At 37.1% G+C, this 27,653-nt stretch overlaps 1 protein-coding gene across 1 annotated transcript; it reads right to left on the bottom strand.

Moving 5' to 3' along the window:
* Nucleotides 1–1,280: 1,280 nt before the first annotated feature.
* Nucleotides 1,281–27,607, bottom strand: LOC147821509 (olfactory receptor 8S1-like). The gene has a single exon (XM_087199924.1). The coding sequence runs from the start codon at nucleotides 5,981–5,983 to the stop codon at nucleotides 5,054–5,056; it is 930 nt and encodes a 309-aa protein (XP_087056050.1). The 5' UTR covers nucleotides 5,984–27,607; the 3' UTR covers nucleotides 1,281–5,053.
* Nucleotides 27,608–27,653: the final 46 nt, after the last annotated feature.

The raw sequence follows: 27,653 nt of genomic DNA, 5'->3' as shown, positions 1-27,653 counted from the left end.
TGGCTCTCCTTCTCTCCCTCCTCTCTCCATAGGATTTACAGGAGCAAAATGCATCTGTTTAATTGGATCAGTACTCTCAGGAGGCCATGATTTTTAGCATTCTAGATTTTGAACTCTAGCAGGGTGTTGAAGTGAACCTGGGATGACTCATTACAGTATCTGATACACTCAGTGCAGGATGAGTACACAAAACTCAACAGCTTTTCTGTGCTAGAAATTGTTTCTTATAGAAATAGGAAAACATGGTGACAAAACTTCAAAGTTCTTAGAGAAAAACTTTGTAAGAAAAAAGTTAATACTTCTTCAAAGGACATAATACATGAAAAGATTAAGAACCAATTTCTGGTTTGATAATTAGATAAAAATATCTGAATCAAATGAAAGAATAAATTCATGGGAATAAACGTGAATACTTAAAGCATGCTGAGGAGATTTCTTCTATCAACTAATATGTTTTATAAAGAAAAGGGAAAATTAGTATAAAATATAAATTGAGACAGAGTTCTCAAACTGTCACCCAGCTGACAAATATTACTTGACTTCTGTCAAGAAGGAAAAACTTATTTAGTAAAAGTGTCTGTCAGAGGTGTTTATATATCTACAGTATAAAAATTTATTTCCATTTCATACAATGTGCTCAAATAATTTCTGAATTAATTTAATTTATATAAAAAGATATTGGAAGAGAAGTTATAGATGATACACAATTGTTACTTAAGGGAGCCAATAGAAAAAAAATTATTTTCCAGTAGTGGGGATTGAACTCAGGACCTTGTGTTTGCAAGGCAGGCGTGGGGCCTACCATCCCAGGACCCCAGATAGAAATTTAGATAACAATGCTATAAGAAAAAATGTATTTGACTATATAAAAATTGGAACTTTGAGCAACAGAAATAATAAATGTACGAAATGAAATTACAGAGCTGGAAAATTTATTCATCAAATAATATAGGAAACATAATATATTTAATATTCCAAGAACATGTACATATATAAAAAATGATCAAACTGTACACTTTAAATTGATAAGTTATATTTTTTGTAAGTTATATCTCAGTGATGCTTATATAAAAGATAAAAAATGTTTAAATGTTAAGGAATTGATCCAGCAATCTCCTTCATGGAAATTGATCTAAAAAAATAATTTAAACATTAAAAATATTTAATGTTTATTGGAACATTGTTTATAGTGGCAAAAACTAGAAGAAACATGCATGAATGCCTGTATATGGGACAATAATGAATAGAATTACTGTACATTTCTACAATGCAAATATAACAAAAACAAAGTAGAAATATAGCATTTTGAATGATTTTATTGTCAAATGGTTGAGAAAAAAATTAAAAGAATTGGTTATATGTTTCATTGGAAAATAGAGCAGCAAAACTCTGTATTTGTAGACATGAATGTGTACATATTTGCATGTATCTATATAAATATGTGATTATATATGATTAAAAGAACTTGAAGATATACACTGACATATTTATATGTACTCGATTGTTAACATGAGCTAATATATACAGGTAGAGTAAGTGCAGAGAAGAGAAAGGGGAGGCATAATAAGAAAACCCAGAACATTTATATGATTACATTTATACATTTAGGTAAATTTTTACATGTCTATTTATAACTATTTATATACATTATGCTACAAAATTATTAAAAATAACAAAAATACAACATGATGACTATTATTCTTGGTCAGAACACTCAGGATTCATTTTTGCAACATTCCCCAGATTTTGGAGATCAGAATAAATGAGTTCTTATACTTTCTTCCATGAGCTACTCTTTCTTTTCTTTTTCTTATTCTTCACTTTATTCTGCAGGCCATATTGACTTTGAATTGTGCACAAGAACAACAAAGATTAAAGCACAGAGGAACAATTAGCATTCTCTCACAATCAAGAGATAACTTTGTCAGAAAAGGGAATGTTTTGAGTGGTTATGGATTTGTTATTCTCCCAGATATGGCTAATTCAATTTCTAAACTCTCATACCTTCGGGGCCAATGTTACCTTCTGTAATAAATCTAGTGCTGTGCTGGACTATGCTGTGTCAACTTGGTTAAGCTGGCAATGACATTTCACTGACTCCTCTTCCATATATGGTTACATGTTAGATTGACCAAAAGAAGAATTTGTCAAATTTGGAAGGCAGAAATGAATACTGTATTCTTTGCTGGTCTCCATGGCCAGATCTGGTAATGGACGCATGATGCAAGCTTGTTCTTGCTCTTTTCCACTAAATCGTCAGCTCTTCTTCCCAAGGAAGACTAACAGCAGCAGCTGCAAGCGCACCACCAGACCCTTGGCTACCAATCTCCAGAAATGGAAATGACACAGGGGCAACGGATGCACACAGATATCTCCATGAGCTCCCCCTCATGGAGGCTTTAATTTGGCAGCAGATTTCTGTGGCTCCATATTTCCCTGGAAAGTTCTGAGCTGTTGATCTGTACCAACAGTTCAGAAGAACTAGATAGTGACTCCTCTTCTGGTCCCCCACCTCCCTCTCCCAGACCTTTACTTTCCAGGCTCATTTCCCCGTTATTTGAGGCCCAATTCCTACAGTGCATCACTTAGTCCATATCACGCATAGTGGCCCTGCCTCTCTGACAAACACCCTTACAAGTGCAGGTAAAATAATAAATTCAAAACTTGCTGCAAACTTGCACTTCATAATAAGTCTTCTTTGGGGATCAAATCAGCCCTATGACTATAAAATAAATTTTTATAATGAAAATGAGAGACCTGGAGTTTTATTCTTATCATTGGGGCTAGAATTTGGAGATTTGATGTGGCCTTGCTTTAAGTTTCCAGTGTAATCTATAAGTTAGTCAACAATAGTTATGAGTATACTCATAAAAATAAAGAAAAGTAAAGATATGTTGATAAGATAAAGATATGTTTATGGCAATAAAATAAAGGTATGTTTTACCATTCCACATATTATGGTGCCTTTTTCTCATTGAGAGTATAGTTAGTTGTATTTTTTCTTTTAGTTTCATTTTGGCACAATAATGAATTTTAATTATCTTTCATGAAGTAATTACCTGTTATGCATTTTATATTAACTTTAAGTATATAATATTTTCTTTTGTCCTAAGATTAAAAACTGACTCTAAATTGCTAAAAAATATTATTTAAGAAAAGGGTATAAGATCATATAATGGGGGAGATAAGTGTGCTAAAGCAGTCACAGAAATTCCCATATCAGTTTGGATTTTTATGCCCCAAGAGAATCTAATCTTGGATATCATAAAGTGATAATGGATTATGTGGAACACACAATATGGATATATATGGGTAACTAACAGACTAAGAAAAAAAAGGCATTAGGGACCTGGACTCTCAATTCAGACTTTCTGGCTTAAAATCTTGGGTTTGCCACTCATTTTCTTTGTGATCTTGGGCAGGTTTTATATCTCTTTACATTTCCATTTTGCATCAGAAAGACGATTAATTTTTTAGGTTTGTTTCAGTGGGAAACAGGATAATGGATGAAGCATTTTGTAGAATTCTCACCACAGACATTTAAAAAAATGTTTCTTATTGTTATTTTCTTGCTGAAAAACTTGACTGTTGATAAGAAAATAAATTGGGTAGTTTGGAGTAGAGGAATTCATGGACAGTCTTTCTAGGCCCTGCCGTCAACTAGTCTCAGCTCCAAGTACTTTCTCTTTTAGTTGGTCACTGGTCAGTATACAAATTCCCTGGAGGAAAAGTATTACTGGCTTACTTTGGGTTATGGTCTTATGTATGTTATCATTGCATCAGCTATCTGTACAATAATGGTGCACAAAAAATAAATGCAAAAATCACTAAATGAAACCAAGGAGCATTTATTATTACTCATGAATCTATAGATTAGGTCATTCTCATCTGGCTGAGTTTATTCATGCTGCTACCCTACATGTGGGGAGGGTAGGTAGCACTGCTAACTCTCACGGAGATCTCATGTGTTTGGGGGTCAGCTGGACATGTGTTAGTCACCCATCTTCCTCCAGGCTAGCCTGTTTGTTTTCATGACAGAGGCTAGAGTGTGTGTGTGTGAGAGAGGGGACATATGCAAGGCCATCTGAGGGTCAGAGCTAGAATTCTATAAGCATGGAAGGTCGGTCACATGGACATCCCAGATTTAGCATTTTTAGGGTGGAAAATACATGTCTTAATGGGAAGAGGTAAAAAGTCAAATTGCAAAGGGAGTGAATATAGGGGAGGTAGAAAATTTGAGCCATTTTTGCAATCAATTGACCACACTGTTGGGCTAGTCACAGAGTAGTAGGGGAATGTAATAAAATGACTGGTCCACTCGGGTCTCACAATCACTTCTGTTGTGGCAGAGGGAAGAATACTAAGATTGTTAGTGCATGGAGTGGGTCAGCAGAACTTTACTAAAAGAAGAGTGGGTTCTGTTATTAATAGAAAGAAGAAAGCATGCAGGGCAGCAAACCAACAAATGTCCTCCACAAAGAAAACAATAAATCAACATGTTTTAAGGTAATTTCATGAAAAAGGAAGACAGCTCACTCAATGCTTTATCTCTGGGCAGGATTAACTTTAAAGGACATTCCTCAGGAAAAACCCCAACATTTTCAATAGCATCTGACTTTAATGGCAGTTGGGCTTAATTGCTACATATCTTAACTTCAGTTGTCTTTCGTTTCTTCTTTGCACTGTGTCTTAGTTACTTTTCTCTCATTGCAAAATACCTGACACCCAAAGTTAAGAGAGGAAGGGTTTATTTGGCTTATAGTTTGTAGAGGTTTCAGCCCATAATCGGCTAGCTCCAAGGCAGGATGAGAGAGGGCAACAGTTCATGGCAGTGAAAAACAGCAAAAGCAACAGTGGAAGGGGTAGGGCCCTCAACAGTGCCTTTCTGGCCCCTTTATCTTATGCAGACTACTTAGGGCAAGTAGCACTCACACCATCAATCCTAGCGCCCTTGAGCCTAGCATTACACCATGAATCAAATCCAGAAAAAGCTCCACCTATCACTTGGGGTGACATCAAAACACAAGCCGTAACACTCTGTGTCTATGATCAATTACTTAGAATGCTGACAATATTTTCCAAATATTTTTCTTACAGCTGTCTTCACCTCCTTGTTCTTCAGGCTGTAGATGAGGGGATTCAGCATGGGAGTGATCGCACTGTACTGTAAAGAGAAGATTAACTCCAAGGGAGAACCTGAGGCTGGCATGAGATAGCGTAAGCATGCTGAACCGAAATACAAGATCACAGTAGTGAGGTGAGAGGAGCAAGTAGAGAAGGCCTTGCTTCTGCCTGTGGTAGAACTGATGCTCAGGATGGTGGAGACAATGCAGCCATAGGAGGATAAAATTGCGACAAAGGTTCCAAAAGCATGTATGACAAAAGACCAGAACATGACAGTGATGTTGGTGGAGACATTAGAGCAGGAGAGAAGGAAGATAGAAGGGAGCTCACAGGTGTAGTGAGGGATGGTTCTATACTCACAGAAGTCCAAATTCACAGCTGGAAGTGTGTTGATGAGGGCATTTAGGAAGGCAAAGCCCCAGGAACCCCACACAAGACTCTTACAGAGCTGGTTGTTCATCATCTGGCTATAGAGCAGAGGGTGGCAAATGGCAGCATAACGGTCATAGGCCATGACAGCCAGGAGGCAGGCCTCAGTGCCCCCAGTGACAAATACAAAGAAGGCCTGGGCCAAGCAGCCCTCCACAGAGATGGTTTTGGTATTAGACATGAGGTTTTCCAGCATCTTGGGCAAAGAGACTGTTGAATGCCAAAGATCCAGGAAAGAGAGGTGACCCAGGAAGAGGTACATGGGTGAATTGAGGTGAACATCAGCCACCACCACCAACAGTATCATTAAATTTCCTGTCAGGGTCAGGAGGTAAATTGCAAGGAAGAGTACAAAGAGTACAGCTTCGACCTGGGTATCAGGAGACAGTCCACGGAGGATGAACTCAGTGATAGCACTAAAGTTCTTCATACCTACATCTTGCCTTGGAATGCAGAAAATAAAAATAATAAAGATTCCTCTTATATCCCACCTTACTCAATGCCTTACTTTTCTCTTTCAAATGTACTATCGTCTGACAACCTTGGAATCCAAATTTCATTGACTACTAGTTTAGACACCATAATAACTTTGGTATTTTAAGTGTCACATCTCTGTCATTACAACAAGCCACTACCTTCATAGATCACTCTTTTCCTTATGACATAGGCTAATGAACTTTTGTTGTTATGTTTTATTTTAGGTCTTATGTTCTTCTGAAAAGAACTGAGAGCTCTAATGACAATGGATGGATAGTGAAAATGTGATTGATTCAAGAGGACTGGAATTTTCGTCACTGGAGTGAGACCAGTTGAGTAAGCAAGGAGGAAGGATAGGGATAGAGATAGAGACTTCTTAAAAATATCTTCGCTCTAGTGGTATAAATAGTGATGTAACTGAGGCATGATTCAAAGAAATTTCTTTGAAATAAAAAAAGGCAATGAACCACCTGATCAACCCACCTGTTGTTTTATTCTTCTCCCCAACTTCAAAGTTCTAAGGACCTATCATTTTTCAAATATGTTTAAAGTGCTAAAATAATAAACTCACAATAAAGAATTGTTACAAACAAATAGATGAAAGAAATGTGCTGTGATGAGGTTGCTGTTACACAGGTAGCCTATACTTTCTCATCATCAGTCACAGTTTGATCTTTTTCCCTTGCTCTGATTGATACCATATGTCTACCTCTGGCTCAGGATAAACAATTCACGTCGTTTGCTCCATTTTCAGGCTGATCCTAGGCTCCTCACATTTTTAAATGATAAAAGTTGAGAAATTGCATCAGATTAGAGTTAGTTGGATACCATGAGAGATAAACTTTTCCCCTGGATTCTATAGGAGCAAAATGAGATGGAGAATATGTGACTGTTGTAAGTATTTCAAGAGTGAATTTTCCCTAGGATTGTTTTTCTTTCATTCATGAACCGTGGTTTGCGCACAATGTCCTCAGAAGTTGCAAAGTCTCATCTTGAGATATGTCCCTCATCTCCTAATGATACAAAAAAGTAGTTTTGTAGGAATAAATACATTGCTTCCAAGTGGAGGGACCACTTTGCCTAGAGAGTAGGAAGGAAGCTGTATTTGTTTATGTAGTTTCAGAGCCAGCAAATAGTGTCCCTCAGATTTCCTAAACTCCAAAGATATAACCCCAGCTATAATTACTAAAGATGTTTGACTTATGAAGAAATATTTCTAACCTCGGAGATAAAGTTTAAAAGTTGTCCCAGGCTATTATATTTCACTGTCAAAATACCTAATTTCTAGACTGAAATAGAGATTTTCTCTGTTAGAAGTGTCCCAGGAAACCATATAATTAATTTAAAATCTTTTTTTTTTACATTTGAAATCACACTAGTATTAGTAATACATTTTTCAGACTATATAGCTAAAATATAAAATAAACAAATTCTAGGAAATATAACAAAAGTTTTGTAAAAGCACCATTATATGTAATGAGTCCAGTGGAAAATATCCAAAGGGTTGCTTTGAACAGTTCAATCCAGAATGAGAAAAATAGCTACCTGACTTTATCAAAATTCTAAAAGTTTTACATGAAAACAAAAATAAATGAATAATGAAAGCAATATCCACAATTTCACTGTTCTTGGTAGCAGTAACAGTTGGGTGATTATGAGTGACGTTTTGGGACACTGTCTTCCTGGATGATACTTCTGGAATCATGAGAAGTTGCCAGCTTTTGAAAGAAGAATAAGGAAGCTAGAAGTAGAACGGGGCTAGAAACAAACTCCTTGGAGAGTTTGGTCTTGAAAGTGCCTGTCACTTGTCCCTTACTTGGCTCTGTATACTACAAGCCTCACTGGTGAACAGAGATGAGGAATGGTTATGGTGTCAGAGTAAACAACTCTGGAGTTCGTAAAAGTGGGACATTAGGCTAGAAGAACAAGGAAGAACAGAACAAGGAAGCCAATCTGTTCTGCTATGCTTGTTTCCCTCATATCCTTGTTAGCTCTCAGATGTGGTTTTCTGAGTACCACAGGTTCTCGGGGACTGCTCTGTTCTGGTCCACTGATGAGATGAGAGGATCAGATTGTAGGGATTGGAAATGGAGTTGAGGAAAGGAATAAAAATCCTATTTCTACTATGTACTCACTGTGTGAACTTCGAAAACTTAGCTCTTTCTCTTTTTATTTTTCTCGAATTTATAATGGAGTTGCAAATCTGTAATAGTTTAGTTATATAATTTATGAGACTGTTTGACTCTAATTAAACACACCACGTCATATATTTCTAACTTGTTCATCATTCAGTATTTCTACAAAACTAAAGAGAAACACAGGAACAGAGAAGTGAAATGCAGGAAAAGAGCCAAGGGCAGGTGCAATGGACTGCTCTGTGAGCAAACTAGTGGGGATGTTACCTTGCAGATAAAGAGAGAAGCATGATTTTCTTCATTAATAGGCAAATTTTCAACCTCAGGAAAACTTCACAGCTATACAAATCTGGCTATAGACAATCCTTTTTCATTTCTGCAGATATTTGTGGAAAAAAAGGACCATATTAACTGAAGTTCCAGGGATCCCCTCAGTCAAAACCCTCACACATATTTCTGAGCTCAGACGTATCACACTTTTGGAAAATAATATAAATCAAGGAGTTACAAATCTTACCAGTTAATTATTTGAGCAACTTGTCTCATGCCCAGTCACTTGCTCACTTATTTTTCTATATTGTTTCCATACCATTCTAAGATTCTGAACTTATGAAAACAGTGTTCTCAGGTCTAACTAACTGGAAGTACCAGTATGTTTAAGTAGCTAATGGATAAGCAGCTGAGCTAGATCCCAGAAGACAGCTGGGTTTGTGCCTTGTGTTCCTTGGAGGCACAGCCTGTAGCTAATCTTTCAGCTCACTACCTTTTTAAGTTTTATTCTATTTTTAATAGACATCTAATATTTATACAAATCTATTATGCACAGTATGTTTTGATACATGTATATACTGCAAAATGATGAAATTAGAATAATAGGCATATTCATTACCTCAAACATCCGTTATTTATTTGTGATGAGAACAAATCATCTAGCCTAGTTATTTTGAGATATACAATTTATTTTTGTGACAGCTATAAGTTCTGTGTAATATAACACCAGAATTTATTTCTAAAAACTGTAATTTTGTACTTGCTGACTCTCCACATCTTTCCTTTTCCTCTACCCCCCACAGCTTCTGATAAACAGTATCCTACCTTTACTTCTATGACATTAACATTTTTATATTCTACATATGAACAAGATCATGCAGTATTTGTCCTTCTGTGTTTGCCTTATTTCACTTAATATAATGACCTCTAGGTTCATCAGTATTGACCTAAGTGGCTGGATTTATTCTTTTCTATGGCTTGGTAATACTAACATATATATTTTTATAGTGGCTATTACTAATTAAATTCCCAGTGATAGTGTATAACTAGAATGAAATCCTCCCTCGTTGTGATTTTGATTTGTGTTTCCCTGGCAGTTAGCAATATCGCACATTCTTTCATATACTCTTGTCCATCTGTATGTCTTCTTTCAGAAATTCCTGTTCCATGGAATTAATATGAGAAAAGGAAAAAATGGAAACAAAGTCTTTGTAAACAGGGAGGGGTGGAGGGTTGAAGGAAGCACAGGGAAATGGGGAAAAAAATAAGAACCAAGATGTATCATGTAAAGGTGCAAATTTCCAATGATGAATGTCATCATATTGTGTACCTAACATGTACCAATAGAAATTCCTATTCCAATCTTTAGTCCATTCAGTCAGATTTTTGAAGGCTTCACTATCGATTTGTTTGAGCTCTTTATATCTTCTGGATATTAACCTCTTATCAGATGTGGTTTGCAAATATTTTCCTCCATTCTGTATGTTGTCTCTCTGTTCATTCTTTTCATTGCTGCACAAGAAACTTAGATTGATCCAGTTTCATCTATTTGTATTTTCTTTTGTCAGCTGTTCTTTTGAAATCATATCTAAAAAATATTTTTGCCAACACCAATGTTATAAAGTATTTTACCTAAATTGTATTCAGAAAACTTCAGAGTTTTTTGGTCTTACCTATAAATTTAGTTCATTTTGAGTTGATTTTTATATATAGTGAGACATAGGGACATAATTTCACTCTTTTACGTGTGAACATCCAGATTTCCCAGAACCCTTTAGTGAAGAGTCCCAATGCACATTCGTGGTGCCTTTCACAAAAACCAATTAGCTATAAATTCATGGACTGGAGATGTCTTTATTCTGTTTTATTCTGTGTTTCTGATTTATGCCAATATCTTTTATGTTGTTTTTAGTTTCAATTCTATTTATTTCTCCTCTTGTAATATCTCTTTCCATCTTCTAATTTTGGGTTTTGTTTGTTCATATTTTTTCTTGTTTTTAGACCATTTATCTGTAGTCTTTATTCCCTTATAAGGTGGGCCTTGATTGTTATACACTTCCCTTGTAAAACTGCTTTTGCTGTATTCCATAGGCATTTATACATTGTACTTCTAGTTTCATTTGTCTTGAGACACTTTTAAATAATCTTTTAATTTCTTTATTGACTAGTTGTTTATTTGGAAACAGGGTGATTTATTTCCATTTATTTGTACAATTTCCACAGTTCCTCATTGTATTGATTTTTTTAAAAATTAATTTTATTGGTACATTTTAGGTACACAATATAATGACATTAATCATTGGAAATTTGCACCTTTAAATAATCCATCTAGGTTCTTATATTTTCCCCATTCTGCTGCCCTCCCTTCAACCTCTCCACTCCTCCCTATCTACAAAGACTTTGTTTCCATTTTTTATTTTCTCATATTAATTCCATTCCCTTCTTTCCTTTCTCCTACCGCTCACATTCCCTTTTCCCTTTGCCCCTTTTCTTCCTATTTCACGTTGTCTATTATACCTTTTAGTCCTTATTTACACTTTCAGTTTCTCACACTAGAGAAACTATTTGGTATTTACACACGTATGTCCTATTTATTTCACTTAAGAGTATGGCCACAATGTGCATCCCTTTAGCTATAAAAGTCTCTAGTTTCTCATCTTTATGGCTGAGTAGTACTCCATTTTATTAAAAAACCACATTTTCTTTATCAAGTCTCCAGTTGATGGGCAATTGGGTTGCTTTCAAGTTTAAGCTATCACAAATTGTGCTGCTCTTAACATGGGTGCAAATATATCACTGTGGTATGATTCTTTTAATTCTTTGGGGAAGATACCCAGCAGGGGAATAGCTGGGTCAAATGGAACTTCCAGTCCTAGTTCTTTGAGGTATCTCCATACTGATTTCCACAGTGGTAGCACCAGTCTACACTCCCACCAGCAGTGGAGTAGGGTTCCTCTTTCCCCACAGCCCCACCAGCATTTGTTATTGGTTGATTTCATGATAGCAGCCATTCTTTCTGGAGCAAGGTGGAATCTCAGTGTTGTTTTCATTTGCATCACTTGAATGACCAGTGATGTGGAACATTTTTTTATCTGTTTATTGGCTATTTCTACTTCTTTGTGTGAGAAATGTCTGTTCATTACCGATGCCCATTTTTAGACTGGGTTCTTAAATTTGGGAGGTCTGATTTTCATAAGTTCTTTATAGATTCTAGACAGTAGACCTTTCTCTTAGCAACAACTGGTGAAATTTTTTCCCACATTGCGGGTTGTCTCTTCACACAGTTGGTGGTTTCTCTTGCTGTGCAGAAGCTTTCTAGTAAGAAGAGATCCCACTTGTTGATTGTGCTAGTTCACGGGCCACTGAGGTTTTGTTCATAAAGTCTTTTCCTACACCAATGCCTTCAAGAGTTTTACCTAACTTCTCTTCCAGACAGTTTAGTGTTTCTGTTTTAATATTTAGATCTTTAATCCATTTTGATTTTAGTTTAGTGCGTGGTGAGAGACATATGTCTAGTTTTAATCTTCAGCAAGTCAAAACCCAATTTTTCCAGCACCATTTATTAAAGAGGCTATCTTTTCTCCAGTGAGGATGGTTGGCTCCTTTGTTGAAGATGAGGTGGCTGAGTGTGTCTGGATCAGTTTCTGCATCTTCTAATCTGTTCCACTGATCTTCAGGTCTGTTTCTTTGCCAGTACCATGCTGTTTTTAATCACAGTACCTTTGTAGTATAGTTTCAAGTTGGGGATTGTGATATCCCCTACCTTGTCTTTGTTGCCTAGAATTGCTTTTGCTATTCTAGGTCTCTTCATGTTCCAAATGAATTTTAGATTATTTTCTCCAGGTGTGTGAAGTATGCTGCTAGGATTTTGGGATTACATTGAATCTATATAGCAGTTTTGGAAGTATGGCCATTATCACTATTTTGATTCTTTCTACCCAGGAGCAAGGGATATCTTTCCATTTTCTGATGTCCTCTTCAATCTCTTTTTTTTCAGAGTGCTACAGTTTTCAGAGTTGAGGTCTTCGATTTCTTTTGTTTGGTTGATTCCTAGGTAATTCAGTTTTTTGGATTCTATTGTGAAAGAAATTGTTTGCCCTATTTCTGTCTCAGTGGTCTGTTTTTCATGTAGAGGAAAGCTATTGATTTTTTGTGAGTTGACCTTGTATCCAGCTACTTTACTGAATTTGTTCATTAAGTCTAGAAAACTTTTGGTGGAGTTCTTAGGGTCTTCTATATAGAGTTGCATGTCACCTGCAAATAATGACAATTTCAATTCTTCATTTCCTGTCTTTATTCTTTTTATTTTGTTCTCTTGTCTAATTGCTATGGCCAATGTTTCCAAAGCTATACTGAACAGGAGTGGTAATAGTGGTCATCCTTGTCTTGTTCCTGATTTTAGTGTGAGGGATTTCAGTTTTTGACCAGTTAGTATGATATAGGCTGTTAGTTATTCACAGATGGCTTTTATCAGGTTGAGATGGAGACCAACTATTTCATTTTCTTCAGGGGTTTTTATCATGAATGCATATTGGATTTTGTGGAGTGCTTTTTCTGCATCTATTGAGATGGTTGTACGGTTTTTGTCCTTGCCTCTATTAATATAGTGTATTACATTTATTGATTTACGTATGTTGAACCATCCCTGCATCCCTGAGATGAATCCTGCTTGGTCTGGGTGTGTGATCTTCTTGATCATCTTGACCCATCTTCTGCATTCTATTTGCCAGTATTTTATTAAGGATTTTTGCATCTATGTTCATTAGTGAGATTGGCCTATTGTTCTTTTTTCCAGTTGGGTCTTTCTCTGCTTTGGGATCAAGGTGATGCCTGCTTCCAGGAATGAATTTGGGAGTAGTGCTTCCATTTCAATTTCATTGAATAGTTTAAACAGTAGTTGCAGTAGTTCCTCTCTAAATGTCTTGTAGAATTCAGCAGTGAAGCCATCAGAACCCAGGCTTTGCTTAGTTGGTAAGTTTTTAATTACATTTTCAATTTCATTGATTAATATTGGGTCATTTAGAATTTTTAGATCATCTTCATTCAACTTTAGTAATTCACACATGTCTAGGAATCTGGTCATTTCTTCTGTATTTTCCATCTTATTGGTGTATATGTTTTTGAAGTACGTGCTGATGATCCTCCGGATTTCTTCTGGGTCCATGGTAATTTCACCCTTTTCATTCCTAATTGCATGAATTTGAGCCTTTTCTTTCCTTTTTCTGATAAGGTTGGCTACGGGGTTGTCAATTTTGTTGATTCTTTCAAAGACCCAACTCTTGGCTTTATTGATTTTTTGTATTATTGTTTTAGTCTCCATTGCATTGATTTCTGCTGTGATATTTATAATTTCCTCCCTTGTATGAGCTTGGGGTTTGTCCTGCTCTTCTTTTTTCTAGAAGATTGAGGTTCAGCATCATGTTGTATAATTGAGCTCACTGTTTAGCTAATGTCAGTATCCACTGCTATGAATTTCCCTCCTAAGACTGCTTTCATTGTGTCCCATAGATTCCAAAATGTTGTATTGTCATTATCATTTAATTGTAGGAACTGTCTGATTTCTTCAAGTTCCTCTGTGACTCATTGGTCATGCAGAAGTGTGTTGTTCTATTTCCATGTGTTTATGAAATTCTTGTGGTTTCTTCTGCTACTGATCTCCAATTTCATCACACTACAGTGTGATAATATACAGGGGATAACTTCAGTTCCTTTGCACTTACTTAAACATTTTCTATGAGGGAGTATGTGGTCTATTTTAGAGAACAACTGATGTGCAGCTGAAAAGAATATGTATTCTGATTTTGTGGGGTGGAACACTCTGTAAATATGTTAAGTTCATTTGTGCAAGATTTTGATTGAGTTCTAGAATTTTGTTGTTTATTTTTTGTCTAGTTGATCATTCTCTTTGTGACAGTGGGGTGCTGCTGTCCCCCACTACTACTGTATTAGTGCTTATTTGATTTTTCATGTCCATTAGTATTTGTTTTATCTAGTTGGGTGCACTAGTGTTTGGTGCATATATATTAATAATTGTCATCTCTTCCTCTTGGATTGTTCCCTTCACAAGGATATAGTTTCCTTCATTATCTCTCTTAATCAGTGTTCATTTGAATCCACTTGATTTGCAAAGAGAATAGGTACTCTTGCTTTTTTTTTGGTTCCTGTCACATGGAGTATTGTTTTCTACCCTTTACTTTTCAGCACATGAGTTTCTTTTTGAATTAAGTGTGTTTCTTGTATGTAGCATATTGCTGGACCTTGCTTCTTGACTCATTCTACCAGTCCATTTCTTTGGATTGGTGAATTGAGACCATTAACATTGATGGTTATTTAAGTGATACACTGACTTATCATTGTCACGACTTTTTCTTTTTGTTGGAATCTTCCCCTTTGTGTTTAATTTCTTGTCATGCCTGATGGATTCATTCTTCAGGGCTTCCTAAGTTTATGATCCTCATTGTCATTTCCTTGGAGACTGTTTAAAATTTTTTGGAGTGCTAGTTTGGTATTCAAGAAGTTCCTAAGGAGCTCTTTGTCATGAAAGTATCTTATTTCTCCATTAATTTTGAGAGATAGTTTTGTAGGTACATTAATCTGAGTTGGAGGTTGTTTTCCTTTAGGGCTTGAAATACACCACTCCACACTTTTCTTGCCTTGTGGGTTTGTGTTGAGAAGTATGCTGTGATTCTGATGGGCTTTCCTTTGTATGTCATTTGTTTCTTTTCTCTAACTACTTGTAGAATTTTGTTCTTCTGTTGAGTTTCTGGAATCTTAACTATTATGTGCCTATGTGTAGTTTTTTCTTATCACAGCTAGTTAGAATCCTATATGCCTCACTTATCTCTATGTCAATTTTCCCCTATATGGGAAGTTTTTTGACATTATTTTTGTGAAAAATTTTTTATGCTGTCTGCACACTCTCCTGTTTCTTCATTGACTCTGATCAGTCTGATATTACTTTTCTTTGCATGGTCTAGCAACTGCTGGATTGATTTCTCATGGTCCCTTACTATTGTAAAGAAATTTTTCTTTTCCGGGTCACTAATTGCAATCCTATCTTCTATATCTGAAATTGTATCCTCTCATTGGCTCATTCTGCTGCATAAACTTTCAATGGAGTTTTTAATCTCATGGAAATCTGTTTGCATCTGTTTTATTGATTCCATTTGTTTCCTATGTTGGGATTTCATCGTGTTCCTCAGTTCCTCTATTTTTCTATCTGTGTCTGCTCTATATTTATTAATCATGTCTTGTACTATGGGCACAATCTCTGCTGTTATCTGAGAAATTATTTCTGATTTCATTTTTTCCAAGTCCTCTTTCATTGTCAGTTCAGGGAGTCCAGGTGGTTGAGTATCAGATTGTTCCATCTCGTTGCCCTTTGGGGTTGCTTTAGGTGATCTGGAAGTCTGGTTTTGAGACTTATTTGTGTCTTCTCATTTCAACAGATGCAGCCTGCTGTGCCTTTGTTGAGGCAAGTTTTTGCTCACCATGTTGTCTTGAATTCTCAGCAAGCCATCAAACAGACTTTACTCTGCAGCTTACCAATATAACAATTCCTGGGATCAGAGTGGTTACCTTCTAGATCCCTGAGTTGACCTGTTGCCTGGGTGGGCTTCTGGCTTGGACCTGGGCACACTTGGGATGGTTTCTAGGCATGCCTCTTGCTGGGGCCTCTATTTAGCTGTTGTCTAGGAGGACCTTTGACTGGGGGCTGTGCACCCCAGTTCCTGTCGTCTGTACAGGCTTTTGCTAGGGTCTCCATGCACCTATCAATGGTATCAGGGTGAGCCTCTGGGTATTGTTTGTGTGCCTGAATAGTTCTTTTCCAGGTGGGTCTTTGTCTGTGGCTGATGGAATGGCGGGCTCCTGGCTGAAGCTTGCGTGCCTGTGCAGCTCTTTTCCAGGTGGGCCTTTGGCTTGGGTGGGTGTGCAGTAGCCTCTAGGGTCAGGGCAGAGCCCTGGCTGGTATGTGCCTGCAGCGACACCACATAGCTGCTCTGTGTCTGGGCCACATAGCTGCTCCCCGGGATCTGCACGCACTTACCAATGGAATGGCAGGCCTCTGGCTCTGTATTGATTTTTTTTCTTATATTCCATTTTAGCTAGAAAAGATACTTCATATGATTTCGGTTTTTAAAAATGATAAGATTTGTTTTGTGGCCTTGCATATAATCTATCCTGGAGAATGTTCCATGTGCTATTGAAATGTATTCTATCTATAGAAGTCTATTAGGTCCATCTAGCCTAGAGGGCAGTTTAACTTTGATGTTTCTTTGCTGATTTTCTGTAGGAATGACCAGTCTATTGATTAAGGTAGGGGTGTATACTATTATTTTATTACATTCTTTCTTTTTAAGTTTGCTTTATATATTGAGGTGCTCTCAAATTAGATGCATAGACACATACAGCAGTGACCAGCTTAGCCCACTGGAGAGAGAGGTCTCTTATGGCCTGGAGCCCTGCTCAGTCCAACCTGCGTCTCGACCACTGGGAACCTGCAACAAGGTAAGGACCCCTCGCTGCTTGCCACACCCATGGCAGCAACCATGTTAGCCCCACGAGCGTACCTGCAGCACCCCCCCATGCACCTCGGGCAACCTGGCAGTACCACTACATTGTTCTACTCTACAAAGGCACAGGGGGGGCATAGAGGCAGTTGTCCTGAGCTCCAGAAGATAGAGCTGAAGTGAACAACAGATAAAGGGCCTCCCTCAGGATCCTTGATGAAAAATTGAAGCCCACTGGAAGAGTGAAGAGAATCTCTGCAATAAAGGCACACCAGACCACCATACTTGGTAAGTTGGAGGGATCAACACTTCCCATCAGAACCTGGACTATCTTCAGGGGAAGGGGCAGCTAGAACCTGCAGTAGAACCTTGCAGAGTTCAACCCTGCAAGAGGGCAGGGAGTTCAACTTGGGACGTGCTGCCAGAAATCTGCCTGAATTCCATGGATCTGCAACTGGTTTCCTGAGACTCATTGACTTATATCTGCATACGGTTGCCCACATTGTCTATTGTGACAGCAGAGACATAACCTGAAGGAGGCCTTTCATTTTCAGTTTTATTTTTTATTTGTTATTTTCAAAATTAGTTTTTTGCTTTTATTTTTTTTCCTATTATTTTCAAATTTTTATTTTTTCTTCTTTTCTCTATTCTTTCTCTCTCTTTCCTACACTCACTCTCTTCCTGGCCCACATTGTTCTTCATCTTCCTTTGTGTTCCTGTTCTGACCCTAATTTGGATTTCTTCTTTATTTTTCTTTCCTTCTCTTTTTCCTTCTCTCACCTGTGTCCCCTGGTCTCACTGCTAACCTTCCCCTATCCTTCTACCTACCTATCCCTCCCTCTCCAACTCCTTCTAACTCCCCATCCTGAAGGGTAAAGTTGATATATTGAAGAGTTTATTTACTAACCACATATGTTGGGTTGGTCCTCAATTTTTATTTAATTCACACAGTTAAAGGTGATAGATTAAAAACTACCACAAATTGTCATTTTCTAAGATGTATTTGATGCTACGGTTTTACTGATTGTATCACTTAGGCTAAGGTGTTGTGATTGATCTAATCAGTTGCCCTTCTTGGTATAATGAAAATGAGATAACCTCAGAGTCATTAGAGACTCAAAACCTAAAGACCAGCTATATCTGGAAGACACCCCTGAGAAGCAATCATTGAAGAAGGGTTCTAAATACAAGGAAAAAAAACCCACTTACAATAAGCAATTTCAAAGTACCAACACAGGAATTAAGCCAAGGACAGAACCAAAAAAAAAAAAAAAAAGAGAAGACATTTAAGCAAGGCACAAATTCAGACTTCCACCCCATCAAGGGTAAATTCTGGGGGAAACAAGGTGGAAAAGTCTTATAATCAACCATTTGTACACCCTGAACTGACAGCACAATAAGTAACAAGACAGATGAATGAGGCTCTAGAAAATTTCAAAACATAAATAATTTCCCATATAACTACAGAGATGGTGAGCAGAGTGAAAGACATGATTAGAGGCTCTAGAACAGAAACAGATAAAAAAAATAGATGAGCTCAGAACCATCTTGGAAGCCATGAATGCCCAGCATAAGAAAGAAATGGAAACCATGAAACAGATTCAGACAGATATCCAGGAGATTAAAAACTCCACTGAAAATATGCACAGCAGATTAAGGGAATGTGAAGATAGAATATCAGATATGGAAGACAGGATTGAGGTTAATGACCATGAAAACAGAGATTCCTTCAAAATAGTAAGTGACCATGAGAAATCAATCCAGCAGCTGCTAGATGATGCAAAGAAGAATAACAAAAGTCTGAGAGCAGTCCATGAAAAAGCAGGAGAAAGTACAATTGACATAAAAAACTGTTCACAGAAGGACTAGTAGAAATCATCCAAGACAGAGAGAGAGGTAAAGAACTGGACAAACAGATGAGTGAGGCATATAGAACTCCAACTAGCCATGGTCAAAAAAATCTACACCTAGACATATAATAGTCAATATCACAGAAACCCAACAGAAAAAAATCTTACAAGCAGTTAGAGAAAAGAAACAATCAGCTACAAAGGAAAGCCCATCAGAATCACAGAAGACTACTCGACACAAACCGTCAAGTCAAGGAGAGCCTGGAGTGAAGTACTTCAAGCCCTAAAAGAAAATAACTTCCAACCTAGACTGTTGTACCCTGTAAAATTATCTTGCAAAATTGATGATGAAATCAGATATTTCCATGACAAAGAAGAAGTGAGAAATTTCATGAAAACTAAACCAGCACTCCAAACATTTCTAAACAATATCCTAGAGAAAGACAATTAAGGTCACAACTCCATGAGGCCCAACAGAGGGAAGCCATCAGGCAAGGAAAGAAACTGAAGGGAAAGGGGGAAAAATAAAAAATAAAAGAGCCAACAACAGTAAAACATAATGATAAGGATGAGTCAATATCAATTATAACCATCAATGTTAATGGCCTCAATTCACCAATTAAAAAAAATAGACTGACAGAATGGATTAAGAAGCAAAATCCAACAATATTTCGTATACAAGAAACACACCTAACTCAAAAAGAAATTCATAGACTGAAAGTAAAAGGATGGAAAACAGTTCTCCATGCCACAGGAACCCAGAAAAAAGCAGGGTAGCAATCTTATTTGTAGACAAAGTAGATTTCAAACCAAAACTAATTAAGAGAGACAATGATGGTCACCACATACTTGTGAAGGGAACAATCCTAGAGGAAGAGATGACAATCATAAATATATATGCTCCAAATATGAATGCCCCCAACTATACAAAACAAATATAATGGACAAGAAAAACCAAATAAGCAGTAACACAATTGTAGTGGAGAACCTCAGTACCCCACTATCACAAATAGACAGGTCATCTAGACAAAAAATTAACAACAAAATTCTACAACTGAACCAAGCTATTGAACAAATGGACTTAACAGATGTTTACTGAGTGTTCCACCTCACAAAATCAGAATATACATTCTTTTCAGCTGCACATGGGTCATTCTCCAGAATGGACCACATGCTAGCTCATCGGACATGTCTAAGTAAATGTAAAAGAATTGAAGTGACACCCAGTAAATTATCACACCATAGTGCAATAAAATTGGAGATCAATACCTTAAGAAACCACAAAACCCCCACAAACACATGGAAATTGAACAACACCTTCCTGAACAACCACTGGGTCATAGAGGAAATTAAAGAAGAAATTAGACAGTTTCTACAAGTAAATGATAATGCCAGTACAACATACAGCAATCCATGGGACACAATGAGAGCAGTTCTATGTGGGAAACTCATAGCAGTAAATGCCCATATCAGGAAAATAGAGAGAACTTATTTAAATAACCTAATGCAGAACCTCAAGCTCCTAGAAAAAGAAGAGCATAACAAATCCAAAACTCGTACAAGAGAGGAAATTATAAAGATCAGAGCAGAAATCAATGCACTGCAGACTAAGACAATGCTCCGAAAAATCAATGAATCGAAGAGTTCGTTTTTCCAAAGAATAAATAAAATTGATAAATCTTTAGCCAACATTATCAAAAAAAGGAAAGAAGAGGTGCAAATCCATGTGATTAAAAATGAAAAAGGTGAAGTCACAACAGATACAACAGAAATCCAGAGGATCATCAATACCTACTTCGAGAACCTGTACTCTAATAAAATGGAAAACACAGAAGAAATGGACAGATTCTCAGATACATATGAATTGCCAAAGATAATGAAGATATAGAAATTCTATACACCCCAATTAACAATGCATGAAACTGAAAATGTAATAAAAAATTAACCAACAAAGAAAAGCCCAGGACCTGATGGCTTCACTGCTGAATTCTACAAGACATTTAGAGAAGAACTATTGCCATTACTCTTTATACTCTCCAATGAAATTGAAAGGAAAGCAATACTTCCAAATTCACTGCTGTAAGCAAGTGTTACTTTGATTCCAAAACCAGGAAAAGACCCAACCCAAAAAGAGAACTACAGGCCAATCTCTCTAATGAACATAAATGCAAAAATCCTCAACAAGATACTGGCAAACAGAATACAGAGGGTCATCAAGAAGATCATACACAAGAGGATTTATCACAGGTATGGCAAGGATGGTTCAACATTCATAAATCAATAAATGTAATACACTATATTAACAGAGCCAAGAACAAAAAGCATATGTTCATCTCAATAGATCCAGAAAAGGCATTTGACAAAGCCCAACACCCATTCATGATAAAAACGATACAGAAAATTGGAATAGAAGGTCTTTATCTCAACCTGATTAAGGCTATCTATAAAAAATGAACAGCCAACATCATACTAAATGGTCAAAAACTGAAAACTTTCACACTAACATCAGGACTATGACAAGGATGCCCACTATCACCACTCCTGTTCAATATAGTTCTGGAAACATTAGCCACAACAATTAGAAAAGAGAAAGAAATAAAAGGAATAAAGATAGGAAAGGAAGAAGTTAAACTGTCATTATTTGCTGACCATATGATACTTTACATAGAAGACCCAAAATACTCCGCCAAAAGAGTTCTAGACTTAATTGACAGATTCAGTAGAGTAGCTGGATACAAGGTTAACACTCAAAAAACAATAGCCTTCTTGTACACAAATAACAGTCTCACTGAGAGAGAAATTAGGGAAACAATTTCTTTTACAATTGCATCCAAAAAATGAAATATCTAGGAATCAACCTAACAAAGGAAGCAAAAGACCTCTGCACTGAACACTGCAGCAGTCTGAAAAAAGAGATCAAGGAGGATATGAGAAAATGGAAAGACATCCCTTGCTCCTGGGTAGGAAGAACTAATATAGTGAAAATGGCCATACTTCCAAAACTACTATATAGATTTAATGCAATGCCAATTGAAATTCCAACAATATACTTCACAGAACTAGAGAAAACAATACAAAAATTCATTTGTCACCAGAAGAGACCTAGAATAGCAAAAACAATTCTAGGCAACAGAGACATGGCAGGGGATGTCACAATCCCCAATTTGAAACTATAATACAAAGCTACTGTGATAAAAACAGCATGGTACTGGCAAAAGAACAGACCTGAGGATTAGTGGAATAGATTAGAAGATGCAGAAACAACTCCAGACATACTCAGCCACCTCATCTTTCACAAAGGTGCCAACCACCATCATTGGAGGAAAGATACCCTATTTAATAAATGGTGTTGGAAAAACTGGATTTCAACCTGCCAAAAATTAAAACTAGACCCATATCTATCACCATGCACTAAACTAAGATGAAAGTGGATTAAAGATCTAAATATTAAAACAGAAACACTAAGCTTGCTGGAAGATAGGTTAGCTAGAACTCTTGAAGACATTGGCATAGGAAAAGACTTTATGAACAAAACCTTAGTAGCACAGAAACTAGCACAAAGAATCAACAACTGGGATTTCATCTTATTAAAAAGCTTCTGCACTGCAAGAGAAATCACCAGCAGAACTAAGAGACAACCTACAAGGTGGGAAAAAATTTTTAGCAGCTGTTCCACAGAAAAAGGACTACTATCTAGAATATATAAAGAACTGAAAAAAATCAGACCCCCCAAATTCAAAGACCCAATTCAAAAATGGGCATCTGAAATGAACAGACATTTCTCAGAAAAAGAATTAAAAGCAGCAAATAAACATATGAAAAAATGTTCAACATCACTGGTCATTTGAGAGATGCAGATGAAAAAAACACTGAGATTCCACCTCACCCCAGAAAGAGTGGCTGCTATCAAGAAATCAACCAATAATAAATGCTGGCAGGGGTTTGGGGAGAAAGAAACCCTTCTCCATTGTTGGTGGGAGTGCAGACTTGTGCAACCACTGTGAAAATCAGTATGGATTCAAAATCATTTGACCCAGCTATTCCCCTGCTGGGTATCTTCCCAAAAGAATTAAAAGTATCATACCACAGTGATATATGTGCACCCATGTTTATAGAGGCACAGTTTGTAATAGCTAAAGCTTGGAAACAGCCCAATTGCCCATCAACTGGAAACTGGATAAAGATGTGGTTTTTTAATAAAATGGAGTACTACTCATCCACAAAGAATGAGAAACTAGTGACATTTATAGCTCAATGGATGCATATTGAGGCCATATTCTTAAGTGAAATAAATAGGGCACACGTGTAAATACCAAATAGTTTCTCTAGTGTGAGAAAATGAAAGTGTAAATAAGGATTAAAATGAATAACTGATCATTTGAAATAGGAAAGAAAGTTCCAAAGGGGTAGGGAAGGTGGAAGGGGAATGAGAAAGGAAAGAAGGGAAAGGAAAAATTATGAGAAAAGAAAAAAAATGGAAACAAAGTCTATGTAAATAGGGAAGGGTGGAGGGGGTGAGGGTTGCATAGATAATGGGGAAAAAATAAGAACCAAGATACATCACGTACAGGTACAAGCACCCAATGACAAATGTAAATGTACTGTATCCCTAAAATGTACCAATAAAAGAACTTAAGAATAATAAAAAAAAGAAATACATGCTTTTCTAACATTCAATTCTAAACTGGTCCAGCCTCTACCAATTACTGAGTTCCAAGCCACTCCCACATTCTGAGGTATTTGTATAGGAGCAACTCCTTTCTTGGTGCTGCTTTCATGTGTTAGTCCATTTTCTATTGGTCTAATGAAATACATAAGTTGGGTAATTTATACAAAATAGAAATTTATTTGGCTTATGGTCCTAAAGGCTGGGAAGTCCAAGAGCATGGCACCAGGGGGCTTCCTTCTCATGGCCTCATCTAATCCAAATTACCTCCCAAAGGACTTGTCTACAAATATCACTAACCTATAAATTTGGGGATTAAGTTTCCAATCCATAAACATTTGGGATATACGTTCAAACCATAGTTAACATCCTAGCCTCTCAGCCATTGTCTTTCTCTCAAATGATCTTGTCCACCTCCTCGGCCATGAACATCCCTAAGTCATACTCTGTTCCTACTTACTACCGACAACTGCAGCCCCTCCATAACCCCCAGTTCAAGCACTCCCTTTGCCCCCTATACCACCAGCTCATTCCATTCCAACCAGTTCTGGAACCCAAATAAATTTTGTTTTATTTAGAAATAAATTTTATTTTCATTCTTTCTATTGTCCGTCATACTACTAAAGTCTTTCCCTTTGTTATCCAGCTTCAATCTGTGTATTTTATCATTTGTTGAATTATTCCAATGTATTACTGATTTTCATTGTATCTCTTATCCCTCACTTCTACCCAATAAAGTAATGACATTCACTGTATAGTTAAGAGAACTGAGGCTAATACAGGTGAATCTTCCCAAAATTAAATAAATAAATAATGGTAGGCCTAGAATTTTAAATATCTCAGCCATTTTTTTCTTGACAGTAAACTGGAAATAAAAATAATTCACTTCCTTGAGTTATGAAGATCACATACCCAGTTTACTCTATAAACTATAAAGTGCCTTACAAATGTCAGCTATATTTAGTTATCAATGACTACAGAGCCTTTCCTTTTCCCCTTTAGAGAAGTCTTAACCCAAGATTTCCTTTAGCCCTGTTCTTTCCTTTATAGCTGTGGACATAGAGGAAACAACTGTCTTCACTGCCCTGCTGGAAGAAAATTCATCTCTGACACAAGCTTCAAAACTTTGGATCCAATAAAAGGCAATACCATAAATTGTGGTTAGGTTCTAATTTCCAACTGATTGCATGATTTCATTATGGCTGAATGGACATTTATAAGCTAGACTGTAATTTATTATAATCAACTAATAAAAGAACTTGAATAATACTTTCCTAAATTGGTGTACACTTGACTTATACCCTCTTATATAAGTTGAACAAGAATTCAGAAATGAAGGAGCCAAGCTGAAATACAAAAGACAATATCTCAGGTGGGCATGGTGGTGTATGGCTGTAATCCCAGCACTAAGGAGGCAGAGGCAGGAGGATCACCATGGTTTGAGGCCAGCCTGAACTACATAACGAGATCTTGTGTCAAAAAAAAAAAAAAAGACAGTATCTCTTAAGATATTTTCAAATTTTATATGGAACTTGGGACCCTGAATGTATGAGACCTTTCCTTCATGTCCATGAAGAACATTCATATGTCTAAAGGAAGTCTATATTCCACAAATTAGAATTCAACTGTGGGCCCAATTCATTCCATTGTGTTATCAGAGCTTCATCAACAAGACAGCCCAGGACCAACAAGTTTTCTTCTAATGATGTAATTTAAAATACTATGTAGCTGAGGCAGGAGGATCACCATGAGTTTGAGGTCAGCCTCGGCTATAAACAAGACCTTGTCTCAAAAAACAAAACAAAACAAACAAATACTAGCTATATCACTTCCTTGTAAACCTAAAAATAGTAACTATCACCTTGCATAGCAAGTAAAAAATCCTTGACCTTTTTTTTTTTTTTATCATTTTGCCCCATTTCATTTCTTCTCTACTCTAGGCAGATACACTTCCATCTGTGAGATTTTCATTACATAGCACGTCCATTTCTGCCTTCCAATGCAATCTGGGGTGTTCTTCTTACATTTTACCTCCAAAGTTGATCCTGAAACTCTTGTACTAGAAAGTTTTAAAGGAAAGATATGCCTAATGTTCTCATATAATTATCCCACTTTGTAATATTGCATAGAAGTTTGGACTTTCATGAAAGGCAAGTACCAAACTGGAGACATGAACACCCGATTAAAAATCAAAGTAGGGCTCAATTTTCTATTTTGCCTCTTTGCTCACTTATTGCCTCTGAACTCATGCAGAGATAATGTCTATACTTAATAAAGAGATATACATCAAAGCATAATGTAATGGTATTTTACATTTACTCCCTGGGATGTTTAAGACAATGTCCCGGCATAAAGTAGATGCTTATTAACTATTTATGACCTACTATTTTGTCATTGAGTCAAAGCCTACTTTATCTCTTTTCTTTTCTATTTTAAGATATTCTCTCATACTGGTTTGTTTTCCAAATAAGAAAGACTAGGTTGTTATAATATTTAGTAATACCAGATTTATGCAGTTATGAGTGTTTATTAAACTCTTGTTTCCTTTTCTACTAAGCACAATTTATTTTCCAGCCATCCTATAGTTAGGTGGCACCATGTGACCATGCACATGCATTCTGGCTAACGGTATATGGTAAAAATTACTTCCAGGATTGGCTCCTACCATTGTGGACAATTTAGCCACAGATCTCTTTCCCTATTTATAGATGCCCTATAGATGGAACTGCAGTCTTCTAAGGCCATGGGATCCTCTCGATGGAAGGAGCCTAGTTCTTCCACGAATGCAAGGAACAGATATCTCCACCCAAGCCCAGTCAATCCAAAATACTCTGTGACTTGAATGACATAAACCTTTGTGGAGTTAAACTACTGAAATACTGGTATTGTTACCCAGCCCTAATTAACACATTGTATTTATCACCAGTGATAGCATAAGTGAAAAGAACCTTACATTTAGTTCCAAAAGCTAGGATATGAATCCTGGCTCTACCATTCCTCCCCACATATCCCATGATCTGCTCCTAGAATATGTTCTATGCCTTCTTCAACTGTTTGTGTAGCTCATTCTCCTCCTTCTCATTATGGAGCCTATTCTTCTACCTCAGAATTTCTGTGACACCTTCTCTGACATCCCTCATACACACAGGCACTTCTCTGCTCCAAGTGTAGAGCATATTTCTCTGTTTCAACATCTATTACATTTCATTGCAAATATTTGTTGACATGCGCTTCCAGAGTTCTTTCTTTGATTCCCATCTGTTACTTACAATGTATGTCATAAAGCAGGAGAGAACTACATATTAAAGAAATGATTGTCACATAAAACCTTAAGCGAGACATTTTTTAGACTATAACATAATATTTTACACAATTATTGTGAGGATGAAAAAATGAATGTGATTTATCAGTTATAAACAGATTCTAACAGTGATATGTTTATTCTGTTTCTTAGGCCCTTCTGATCTTTTCCGGTCAAATCTGTCGTAATGCTTCAAGGAAGAATTGTGCAGTAGGAATTTAAGGCAAGCCGCATTTGTAATTTAGGAATTTATAGTAGAAACATTAACAAAGCTAAAAATAGGTGAAATTAATTTCAATAATATATTTAACCCAATGTATCCCATATATCACTCATGAGCTATTTCACATTTTTTAAAAAATCAAGTCTTTAAACCTAACATGCACACTTACAACACAACTCTAGTCATACCAGTCCCATTTCAAGAGCTCAGATGCCCCGCGTGACTGGTGGGCAACACAGCCGAAGGCCTAGTTCATACTGCACCATCTTGGTGAAGTCAACTGAACGAAGGATCCCCCACTCAGAACGGACTCCTCAAGGCTCTCTCAGGCCCTTTATCCTGACGATCTTGAAACCTGTAGGGTCAGCTCCTTGAGGAATTCCAGACTTGTCCTGAAAAATCGCACTCGCAACCTTGTTCCGGCCTCCAACGCGCAGTTTTTAAATTAGAGGTAATTACTGAAGCGATTGCGGAGGCTCCGTGGATGGCTCGGAGGCCAGGATGGAAAAGAGTCCACCGGGGGAAAGCTCGGCGAGCGACCAGTAAGGCGGTGACGCCGGGTTCCGCCGCCCGGTGCCGCAGCATTTCAGCGCAGCTTGCTTGGTCCCGGTGCCCCCGCCCCGCCCCGCCCCGCCCCGCGCCCCACGCCCCACGCCCCACGCCCCACC

Source organism: Heterocephalus glaber, unplaced genomic scaffold (assembly GCF_053883595.1).
Source record: "Heterocephalus glaber isolate CG9 unplaced genomic scaffold, H.glaber_assembly_v1.0 deba00001733, whole genome shotgun sequence".
NCBI lineage: Eukaryota > Metazoa > Chordata > Mammalia > Rodentia > Bathyergidae > Heterocephalus > Heterocephalus glaber.
The sequence above is the reverse complement of the archived record's forward strand: the minus strand, read 5'-3'. Positions and strand labels throughout refer to the sequence as shown.

Excerpts from the sequence above, each read along its gene's own strand:
- LOC147821509 (XM_087199924.1), bottom strand. The coding sequence starts at position 5,983 with ATGAAGAACTTTAGTGCTATCACTGAGTTCATCCTCCGTGGACTGTCT.